This window comes from Heterodontus francisci, chromosome 15, assembly GCF_036365525.1.
Source record: "Heterodontus francisci isolate sHetFra1 chromosome 15, sHetFra1.hap1, whole genome shotgun sequence".
Lineage (NCBI taxonomy): Eukaryota > Metazoa > Chordata > Chondrichthyes > Heterodontiformes > Heterodontidae > Heterodontus > Heterodontus francisci.
In genome coordinates this window covers 88,236,566-88,248,919 of record NC_090385.1, presented here as the reverse complement: position 1 = coordinate 88,248,919, position 12,354 = coordinate 88,236,566, and the positions used below count along the sequence as shown (strand labels likewise).

General features: G+C 44.5%; 1 protein-coding gene across 1 annotated transcript in view; it reads right to left on the bottom strand.

The window, feature by feature from the left end:
* The window catches only part of si:ch211-26b3.4 (connector enhancer of kinase suppressor of ras 2), an 867,895-nt gene that overhangs the window by 22,625 nt on the left and 832,916 nt on the right, over positions 1-12,354 (bottom strand). Inside the window, exon 22 of the mRNA XM_068047793.1 lies at positions 871-971. Coding sequence (XP_067903894.1) covers positions 871-971 — 101 coding nt within the window. The remainder of the gene's footprint in view (positions 1-870; positions 972-12,354) is intronic.

The following is a 12,354-nucleotide window of genomic DNA, read 5'->3' as shown; positions in this document are numbered from 1 at the left end:
ATCAAATGGACAGCTAATATTCCTATATCTGTAACCTCCTCCAGCCCCACAAACCTCAGATTTCTGCGCTCCTCCAATTCTGGCCGCTTTTGCATCCCTGGTTTTCCTTGCTCCACTATTGGTTGCTGTCCCTTCAGTTGCTGAAGCGCCAATCTCCGGAATTCTATCCCTAAGTCTTGCCACCTCTCTACCTATCTCTCCTCTTTTAAGATGGAGTTCCTTAAAACCTACCTCTTTGACCAATCTTTTGGTCATCTGACCTAATATCTCCTTAGGTGACTCACCGAGAAATTCTGTTTGTTAATCACACCTATGAAGCACCTTAAGATGTTTTACTGTGTTAAAGGCACTATATAAATGCAAATTGTCCTTTTTGTTGTAGGAATAACATAATATAGAACAGAAGCAGACCATTTGGCCCATGGTACCAGTGCCTATTCTTTGAACGAGCTATCCAATTAGTCGCACTCCCCTACTCTTCTCCCATAGGCCTACACATTTCCTTTTCAAGTCTATATCCAAATCCCTTTTGAAAGTTATTGTTGAATCTGCTTCCATCTGCCTTTCAGGCAGTGCATTCCAGATCATAACTCGCTGCGTTAAATACAAATCTTTCTCTGCTGTCTTAGGAGAGGCTTCAACTTATTTAAATAAATTTGATCACACCTGCATTTTCAGGTGTTTCTGCCTTGGCTTGGTAGCACTCTTATGTGAGTCAGACGATTGTGGGTTCAAGCCCCACTCCAAGACTTCAGCCTGTAATCAAGGCTGACACTCCAGTGCAGTGTTGACGAATACCATATGAGAGTACGAGGGATATGTCTGGAAATACTGCAAACATAAATGACAAGGCTGCATTCTGATACTTACTGATGGTGTCCGGGGATATGTATCACATACAGCTGAAGGGCCCTCCGCTTTTACAGTTAAGGAATCATTAACATCCTCTTGGTCACTTTCACTCCAGTAGTCTGAGGAGGAACAAAAGCACCTTATTACAATTACTCCTGACTTAAAATGTTTTTGAAAAGCCCTATTAGAGCCAATAATGACAGAATTGCATGGCTTTGAAAGATGCAGGGGGTAATTTTAATAAGGGTGAACACGTGAGATTGGGTGCAGTTAAAGTGAAAAGAATTCTGAGCACGTCAGGAAGCCGGCTCCAACCTGCTGACTTCTGGGTTTTCTGGAGGTGGGCCAAGGGGCAGGCAATCAACCCACTTGCATTTTAAATATTTTAATGAGGCTGGCACCCTCTGATATTAACCTGAGTTACAGTGGTCAGTTAGGTCTCCAATGCCTGAGGAAACCTGGCAGCTGAAGCGAGGCGGGAACAGTTTTGAGGAGAAGCTAAGTGCCTTTATGGCACTACCTGCCGACTTGCAGTGGGAGTGTTCCTCCAGGCACCCCATTCCAAACTCCGCCCACCCCCCAACCGTGACTGGAGATGGACCCCTGGCCCGGGTTCAGGGATTGGACCTACCTGGGCTGTGGACTGCTCCGGAGTGCCCCCCCACCCCCTGCCCCACCCCCCAACTGACTGGAAGCTGTGCCCATCAAACCAGATGTCTGTGTTTCCCATCCAAAATTCCACACCCCCACCCCACCCCACAACCTCCGTAACCCATCCCCGTTAATATCCAAGCCGCAATCTCCAAGAGTGTGTTTCTGTTCTTGGGTCATTCATTATCGAGGAAAATTATTCCTCCTGTTACTTGGTCAAGAGGAATTGTAGCCACAGTTCCTCCACAGTTGACCGACTAGGCTACACAATCAAATAAAAATCTATTCCTTTACACACAAGGTAATAACTGTGTCCATTATTCGTCAAAGTATTCACTGTACATGTGTTTATTTGTGAGATTATTTCAGAAAACCTAATTATTACCACTGGAAGTACTGGGGAGTGATTTTGCCATTTGAATGGTGCCAGCACTTGTTCCAGTATAAATGCTAATCCTCAGAAGCAGATCCAAAATCTGGTCCCTGGGCCTCCGCACATTTTACCTTTATTCAAATGACCCGCCATGCAGCAAGAGTGGCTTTGGTCTGCACTGGTGACTCTAGGCAAGATTTGTATGACTAAACTGTTAAATGCTTATAAAGACCAGATTGACAGTTCAATCACACATACAGCAGAGGAAATCCTCTGATTCCCCCTTTACTCCCTCCCTTGTATTTACGTTAACACTGGGAAAAAAAAACACTGGTTGTGGAACATAGTTCAAATGATGGGAAGACTAATTTTATGAATATACACATTTCTTGTGCAGAAATTTGCCTATCAAGGGTTGGGTGGCATTCCCAATTTTCTATCCATGAAAATCTCATCCTGATGTGTACGTTACTTGCATATTGTTACCGAAACACCAGATGGCCCCGATGGGAGTAAGTATATTGTAAAAATAACAATTCTTTGACGGAAAACTGGAAATAAAAAGAGTTGGTTAATATCCCACCAAGTTGAGTGTTTATTTGGACATAACTGGTAGGATGAGGTCATATCATTACCCCAAAAGGCAATATGCCACAAAGTCACTGAGAGATTTTAGCATACTAAAATGATTTGTATCAGATTAAAAAAACATGGGAACAGGTGGCTGTCATTCAGCCCCTCGATCCAGTTCTGCTGTCCAATTAGATTATGGCTGATGAAAACGGTAGCACACTGGTAATATTACAGAATTAGTAATCCAGAGGCCAGGACTAATAATCCAGAGAGATGAGTTCAAATCTTACCACAGCAGCTGGGGGAATTTAAATTCAATTAATTCAATAAACCTAGAATAAAAGGTTGTCTCAGTAATGATGACCATGAAACTACTATTGTGCTTTTGCGATGGCGGAGTAGTTAAGATGTTGGGACTGGAAATCCCATGGGATTTCACCGTATAAGTTTGAATGCTGCCCACTGTGGATCCGCTAAGCCTAAGGTTCAATGCTTGCAGCAGTTAGTTTGGGGGAGTGGGAGTTGCTTTTGCAGATAGTTGGCACGGACACGATGGACCGAATGGTCTCCTTCTGTGCTGTGACCTTTCTATGATTCTATAACCTGTATCTTAACTCCATTTACCCACCTTTGCTTCACAGTCCAACAAAAATCTATCAATCTCAGTCTTGAAAATTTAAATTGACCCAACATCTACAGCCTTTTGGGGGAAAGAGTTCCAAATTTCCAGTACTCTTTCTTTTGGAGTTAATGCTGTCTCCTGTGGTGGGTTTGAAGGCAGGGAGAGCATTTAATCAGACAGGATGGTGGCGAGTGTTTTCCTTGGAACAGAGAAGGCTGAGGGGGGACCTGATTGAGGTATACAAAATTATGAGGGGCACTGATAGGATAGATAGGAAGAAACATTTTCCCTTAGTGGAGGGGTCAATAACCAGGGGGCACAGATTTAAGGTAAGGGGCAGGAGGTGAAGAGGGGATTTGAGGAAAACTTTTCTCACCCAGAGGATGGTTGAAATCTGGAACACACTGCCTAAAGGGGTGGTAGAGGCAGGAACCCTCACAACAGTTAAGAAGTATTTAGATGAGCACTTGAAATGCCATAACATACAAGGCTACGGGCCAAGTGCTGGAAAATAGGATTAGAATAGATAGGTGCTTGATGGCCGGCACAGACACGATGGGCCAAAGGGCTTGTTTCTGTGCTGTATAACTCTATGACTCTATGAGTGGGGAGCCCACTACCTTCCTAACTCCACCCCAATTTAGTCCTTGTCAGGAAGGCCCATGAACAGCCTTCCTGCAACCCTCCTAATTGAGGCCCTAAAGTGGGCAATTAATGCTGCTGCCGGTAATAGCCCAACGGTGGTCAGGCCTGTCACCACGCGGGGAGCATGATGGGTAAACCTATGTGGGTTGCTTACCGGCTCCTGGGGGTGGGCAGGGAGGTCCCTCGTTTACAGGCACTCAGTGCCTAATGGAGGGTCCCAGCATCGGGAAGGCGGGGCCCACTGAGAGCCACCCTCCTGTCCTTCCTGCCAACCCCCCTACCTCCCCCTCCCCAGTGACCCCCACCCTGCGAAATCCTTCCAGCCATCACTCACATGTGGCCTGGGTCCATCGATGATCCTAGGCCTCGGGTGGGTGCATAATAGCAGCCACTGCCTCCGCAGTAGCGCTGTTGAGTAAAAGAGCTGCCAGCCTCTGATTGGCCAGCAGCTGTCAGTGGGCAGGACTTCCATCTCCGGGCTAGGGCTGCTGCTGCCTAGCTAAGTGCCTGATTCATATGTAATACAGCGGGCCTTCCCGCAAAGAGGTGACGTGGGGCTCTTGCTGGCTGTTCAGCCGGCAGGCAAGACCCCCGTCTATTAAATATTGCCCTTTGTGTACAGAAGTTCTTCCTGATTTCACTCCTGAAAGGCCCAGCTCTAATTTTAAGATTATGCCTCCTTGTTCTGGACTCTCCCACCACAGGAAATAATTTCTCTCTATCTATCCTCTCAAATTCCTTTATCATATTAAACACCTGGATCAGATCACTTCTTAGCTTTCTAAGTTCAAGGGAATACCACCCAAGTTTATACAACTGGCCCTTATAATCTGCGCTGTATTCTTAAGGCCAATATATCCTTTCTGTGGTCCAGTGCCCAGAACTGAACGCAACACTCCAGATGGGGCCCGACCAAGGCTCTATTCAGCTGAACCAAAATTCATCGCTGGTACTTCAGTCCAATTGAGATAAAGGCCAACAATCCATTAGCGTTTTAAAAATGACTTTTTGTACCAGTGCACTACCTGGTTTTGGTGATGTGCATCTGGACACCAAAAATCTGTTTTGCTGCCCCACAATTCCTAGTGTTTCTCCATTCCAAAAGTATTCATATTTGTTATTATATAGTCATAACAGCACAGGAGGCGGCCATTTGGCCCATCAAGTCCACGCCGACTCTCTGCAGAGCAATCCCGGCAGTCCCATTCCCCCGCTCTATCGCTATAGCCCTGCAAGTTTATTTCACTGAAGTGCCCATTCAATTTCCTTTTGAAATCATTGATCATCTCCTCTTCCACCACCCTCCTAGGCAGGGAACCCCAGATCATTACCACTCGCTTCCTCTCTTCCCCCAATGCACCTTTTGCCTAAAACCTTAAATCTATGACCCCCTAGTCCTGTACCATAGTGAATGGGAACATCTTTTTTTGCCTACCTTATCTAAACCTGTCATAATCTTGTACACCTCTATCAAATCTCTCCTCAATCTCCTTTGTTCCAAGAAGCAATACTCCAATTGTGGCCTAACCAGAGCTTTATAAAGGTTCAGCATAACATCCCTGTTTTTGTACTCTGTCTATTTAGGAAGCTTTTCTATCATCTCTCAATAGGTCCTGCCACCTTCAAAGGTCTATGCACATGAACCCCCAGGTCCCTCTGTTCTTGCTGACTCTTTAGAACTGTGCCATTAAGTCTATATTGTCTCTCCCCATCCCTTCTGCCAAAAATGCATCACCTCGCTCTTCTTTATATTAAATTCCATCTGCCACTTTTCTGCCCATTCTGCCAGCCTAGCTATGTCCAGTTGCAGTCCATTGGTATCATCCTCATTGTCTGGCGCACCTCCAATCATTGGCAAATTTTGAAATTTTACTCTCTATTCCAACATCCAAGTATTTATATCAAAAAAACAGTGGTCCTAGCACTGAATCTTGGGGAACACCATTGTATACTATCAGTGGCGCAGTGGTTAGCACCGCAGCCTCACAGCTCCAGGGACCCGGGTTCGATTCCGGGTACTGCCTGTGTGGAGTTTGCAAGTTCTCCCTGTGTCTGCGTGGGTTTTCTCCGGGTGCTCCGGTTTCCTCCCACAAGCCAAAAGACTTGCAGGTTGATAGGTAAATTGGCCGTTATAAATTGTCACTAGTTTAGGTAGGTGGTAGGGAAATATAGGGACAGGTGGGAATGTTTGGTAGGAATATGGGATTAGTGTAGGATTAGTATAAATGGGTGGTTGATGTTCGGCACAGACTCGGTGGGCCGAAGGGCCTGTTTCAGTGCTGTATCTCTAATCTAATCTCTAGTCTGAAAAACAACCATTTTACCATGACATTCTGTTTTCTGTCCCAAAGACAATTTTTTAATCCAAGCTGACACTGACCCTCCTAATACATGAGCCTCAATTTAGTTAACCAGCCTTTTTGTGATAGTTTGTCAAATGCTTTTATAAAGTCCATAGAGACAGCATCCATTGCATTCTCTTCATCAACCTTCTCTGTTACACGAACAAAAGAGAGAAATTGGATTATGAGAGAAAACTAGTGTTACGATCATCTGGTTCAAGGTTTATATTCATTTTCTAGAGGTAACTTTTAATTTGGAATTGATTTTTTTAATGCAAGACAAATGAAAACACCTGGTTAGAGAGGCTGGCAAACAAACCTCGGGACGTTACAAATCAAAGGGTGGCCTATGTTTATTTAATAAGGTCATATTGGGAAGTGTAAAGACCCTACACAATGGGAGCCCCTCTTAACTTGTTGATGGAGATGGTATGTCTGCAGCCAACTCAATCAGGGTTATAAATTATTCATATGATTTCCCAGATCAAAGAGAAGACTTTGAATTGGAAATAATTAGTTTAAATTGCTATCTAGGACATCCCATATGTACCACAGTGCTATGGGGATAGATGATGCAGGGGGTGCCTGAAGGGTTTTTGATCTGTGTGCTTGCTGACACAGTCAGTCAGTTGGCTTTTGAAAAGCTGTTGGCTTCAGACAAGCAGTTAGCTTTTGGAAGTCAGCTGGACTCAGGAGCAAAGAGGTCATCGGGAACTAGGGTGTTTCTATTTTGAGGCAGGCCTGTGCTTAAGCTGAGAAGTCCAGATCTGGGAGATCTGATACCTCGCAAGACAGCTGAGAAATTAAGGAAATTGAAGTGAATTCCTAAGAGCTAAGGTACACTTTAGATTGGTCCCAGGAGACGTGAACAAACTGCCAAAATCCTGTAACATATAGGGAAATTCTTGGGGTGGAAGTAACAGTCAAATAGGAGTGTTCTGTTGAGATTTAGAGTATACACCTACATGTTCTGTTCAGATTTTAAGCTTAAAATATAGGTGTTTCCAAATTGTAGTGTTAAGTTAGTAGTTAGTAGTGTTTTGCTTTGTTTAACTTTTGTACAGTAAAGTTTTTTGTTTAACACATGAAATCTTGTGACGTAATTCTTCCAGTAATAATTGGGAATTCAACTTTCTCTTTTCAAAAGCTAACAGTCCCTAACGGGATTGTAACACTAGCAAGAAATATAAAAGCAGACAGTAAACGCTCTACAAATACATAAAATGGAAAAGAGTAACTAAGGTGTGCATTGGTCCCTTAGCGGGTGAGACTGGCGAATTAATAATGGGGAATTAGGAAATGGCAGGGGTTTTGAACAAGTATTTTGTATCTGTCTTCACAGTAGAAGACACAAAAAGCATTCCAAGAATAGCAGAACATCAGGAGGCAAAAGGGAGGAAGGAATATAAAACAATCACTATCACTAGAGAAAAAGTGAAGGGAATACTAATGGGACTAAAGGCTGACAAGTTCCTAGATCTGATGGCCTGCAGCTGAGGGTCTTAAAGGAAGTGGCTGTCGAGATAGTGGCTGTAATCTTCCAAAATTCCCTAGGTTCTGGAAAGGTCCCAGAGAATTGGAAAACCACAAATGTAACATCTCTGTTCAAGAAAGGAGGGAGACAGAAAGCTGGAACTATAGGCTAGGTAGCTTAACGTCTGTCATTGGGAAAATGCTAGGATCCATTATTAAAGGTACGGTAACAGGACATCTGGAAAATCATAATACAATCAGGCAGAGTGAACACAGGCTGGAATTTTACACCCCCCACCCCACAAAGAGCAGGATGGTGGCGGGGGGCGGTGTAAAATGGAACGGGAGGCTCTGGCAGGGGGGGGGGGCCCTTCCCGATACACTCTGCCTCCGCTATTTTACACGGGGTGGTGGTGGCGAAAAATGGCCCTCTTGCCCGTCCCATGCCAATTAGGGCCTTAAGTGGCCAGTTAATGGCCACTTAAAGGACCTCTACCCGCTGCCCCGGGAATTTTACCCTTGGCTGGTGGGTGGCCCAGACCCGAGAAAAGCCGCCTGTTAAAAGTAGGTGGCTTTCTGATGGCCTGGTGGGGTGGGGAGGAGGGGCGCACTCCTGATCTGGTACCCTGTGCCCAGCGGAGGGCTGACCCCGATGCTCCAACCACCCCCAACATGCACCCCCCCCACCCCCCCCCCCCACTCCCAACATGCCCATCCACACAATCGATCACCCTTGCCTCTCGCTGGAGCCTGACCAATCACCCCCAGCGAGGCACAAAAAACTTACCTTTGCTTGGGGCCGTCCTTCCTCTTCTTCTCGAAGCGGGGTTGCAGTCCCAGCAGTGGCCATCGTTCCCAGTGGCACTGCTGGGACTAACAGCTGCCAGCCCACTGACTGGCCAGCAGCTCTTGGAGGCAGGATGCCTGTCTTTAAAGGGACAGAGATCCCGGTGCTGGAAGTATCAACTCTGGAGCAATGGAAGATTGCGGAGGGGGAGGGGGTGCAAATAGGCTCCCCACCTTTTTGGCCTCAAGTGGGAGCCCTGCCGCATCCACAAGTTCCCAGCCAGAGAGTCGAGATGAATGGGCCATTTTCAGGATGGCTATGGGAATGCAACAGGGATCAGTGCTGGGGCCTCAACTATTGATGATCTAAATCAATGACTTGGATGAATGGACAGACTGTACTGTAGCCAAATTTGCTGATGATATAAAGATAGGAAAGCAAGTTGTGAGGAGGACACAAAGAGTCAGCAAAGGGATATAGACAGGTTGAGTGAATTGGCAAAAGATTATCAGATGGACTATAATGTGGGAAAATGTAAGTTTGACCATCTTGGCTGGAGGAATGGAGAAGCAGAATCTTATTTAAATGGAGAGAGACTGCAGAATGCTGTGGTACAGAGGGATCTAGTGTTCTTGTACATGAATCACAAAAAGTTAGCTTGCAGGTACAGCAAATAATTAGGAAGGCAAATGGAATGTTGGCCTTTATTGCAAGGGGGATGGAGTATAAAAGTAGGGAAGTCTTGCTACAACTGTACAGGGTATTGGTGAAACCGTACCTAGAGTACTGTGCACATTTTTGGTCTCCTTATTTAAGGAGGGACATACTTGCATTGGAAGCAGTTCAGAGAAGGTTCATGAGGCTGATTCCTGGGATGGTTTGTCTTATGAGGGAAGGTTGAGCAGGTTGAGCCTACACTCATTGGAATTTAGGAGATTGAGAAACATAATAAGATTCTGAGGGGGCTTTACAGGGTAGATGCTGAGAGGATATTTCCCCTCATGGGGGAATCTAAAACTAGAAGGCACAGTTTCAAATTAAGGGGTCTCCCATTTAAGATGGAGATGAGGAGGAATTTCTTCTCTTAGAGGGTCGCTAGTGTTCAGAATTCTCTTCCCCAGCGAGAAGTGGAGGCTGGGCCATTGAATATATTCAAGGCTAAGTTACAGATTTTTGTTTGACAAAGGAATCAAGGGTTATGGGGGGGTGGTGGGGAGGGTTAGCAATAAAGTGGAGTTAAGGCCACAATCAGATCAACCATGATCTTATTGAATGGCAGAGCAGGCTCGAGGGGTTGAATGGCCTACTCCTGTTCCTATTTCTGATGTTTTTACTTCATCAAAAAATTCAATTATATTAGTCAAGCACAATCTGACTTTTACAAAGCATATGGGATCTTGGGCTTCATAAATAGAGGTACTGAGTACAAAAGCAGGGAAGTTATGCTGGACTTTTATAAAAGCTCTGGTTGGGCCACAACTAGAGTATTGCATTCAGTTCTGGTCACCATGCTTTTAGGAAGAATATGAGGGTCCTTGGTGCAGAGGAGGTTTTTCAAAATGGTTCCAGGGATGAAGGATTTTAGCTACAATGTTGGGTTGGAGAAGCTGGGGTTGTTCTCCTTGAAGAAAAGGAGATTGAAGTGAGATTTGATAAAGATGTACAGGTTTGGATAAGGTAGACAAAGAAAAACTGTTCCCATTAGCTGATGGTACAAGAACTAAGGGAAACAGATTTAAGGTTTTGGGCAAGAGATGCAGGGGTGATGTGAGGAAAAACTTTTTTATGCAGCGAGTGGTAATGACCTGGAACTCGCTGCCTATGAGGGTGGTGGAGGCAGAGACAATCAATGATTTCAAAAGGAAATTGGATGGACACTTGAAGGAAATAAACTTGTCGGGCTACGAGGACAGAGCAGGGGAATAGGACTGACTAGATTGCCCTACGGACAGCTGGTGTGGACTCGATGGACTGAATGGTCTCCTTTTGTGCCATAAATAAATGACTCTAAATCTGTGCTGGCTCTCCTTCATTAACTCAAACCTCTCCAAGTACCTGTTAATTGTTTTCCCTGATTATTGTTTTGAAAACCATACCAATGATATTAAACTGACCAGCGTAATTACTAGGAATGTCCTTATACCCTTTTGTGAATAAGGATGTCACATTTGCCACTTTCTAATCCATTGGTAGCTCCCCAGTATCTAGGGAAGATTGAAAGATTATGACAAGCCCTCCTGCTATCTCCACTCACACTTCCTTTAGCAACCTGGGATGCAAGCCATCTAGACCAGACAACTTACAGCCGCACTAAGCATAGCCAGCCTTTCCAGTCTACCCTGCCTATCAATTTTCACCCCATCCATTACCTCTACCATCTCCACTTCTACTGATTTTTTTCAGATACAAAGTACTCATTCAGTATTCTAGCCTCTAGTTAGTCTTGGATCCAAAGTCGATGAGCTCACCTTTCCTCACAGTGAACTTCATCTGCTACAGATTTGTTCACTCACTTAATCTGTTTGTATCCCTTTGTAACTTCCTACTTCTATTTACACAACTTATTGTTCCTGCTAATTTAGATTTCCCTTACTCTGCTATTTTCATAAATTAGTTATTAATTCCAAGTGAGCAGATTGACACCTCCATTAAAATAGCTGAGAGAGGAAATAGTGCAAATGTGATAAATGCGCATACAATAACAGCATCCACTGCCATTTTCAGGCTCCAGTATCTGTGAAGCCTGTATCTTATTTAAAATCCAGAAGTCAATGGTCATCTGTTTGGATCAAGTCACATTGTGTCAGACACAGCAGGGCAGTCATTTCATTGATTTACCAAATCTGGGGCTTTGTAATTGGGAGAGAGCCCTCTGTGCTAGCCTCACAAGGGTAGGATTGAGGATTCCAGTACAAAGAGAGGCAAGCAGACTGACCAGGTCACAGCAGTTAAACAGTGTAAGTCCAGACTCCCTTGTGTTCCTGCAGATCGAGAATTGAAACCATCACTGATGCTACAGAAAACTTCTCTTTCTCCTGTGCTATTGGTGCTGTATTTATAGGCCTTATTGCAAAACCAAAATCTTGACATCAATAATGTTTTCATTTTCAACATGGAGGAGGTGAAAATATCAAATGATATTTTGGGCGCAGTCCTCTTGTAGTTCTGTCAGGATATGTGGCAGTAGGGCCATGACTTAGGCCACCAGGGGATACGGTGGGTCCAGTCTTTCTCCTGGCTGCTTCTGTCTACATCGAACAAGGTCAGAGGAGTAGAAAGGGATGTGACCAGGATCAGGGACTCGCAAGACCAGGAGTTTCCTCAGCTTTGCCCAGGAATCTGCCTGACAATGCATTGGCAACCAGTACACTGAGTGAGAGCAGGCTAGAGTGGTGGTTGTGGGGCCCACTTGGGGTCCAGGCCCAGCCCAGGCCCTCTCGCTTCCTCAAGATCTGGCATTCTCCACTGCATTGCAGTCTCTTCATACAAGTAGGCACCAGAGATTCACCCCACCAAGTGCAGAAGCTTGGCTATTTTATTAATATCAAATGACTGTCACCTGACCCTGCCGTTATTGATGAGGTCACGGGTGAGGCACATATGCTGGGATGTTGGCCCATGGGTTTTTAGGCCTAGAATCTCTCCTATAGCCAATTAAATCTTCAATATAAAGAATTTTTCTCTACAGTTTTGATTCAAACATGTCCATTCATCAAACCTGGGTCCCTATTATTTTATCTCTCGCAGTGAGATGAAATGATGGCCAAAGGCAAAAAAGCTTTTGTCGCAACTACATTCTGTTTTTGGAATAGCTACTCATGACGAACATTGCAAAAAAAATAAAATTAAATCTTAGAGATACATTCCATGTTGGTGTTATTTTTTCCAAATACACCAATGTCATCTCTATTCCCTATCTCATATTAAGCTGTAATACCATAAATAGCAATTTATAGCCTCATATGCTAAGGAAATTTGATTACTAATAATTTTATAGATGCAATTTCAATATATTCCCTATTGTTAGGAATTCAAG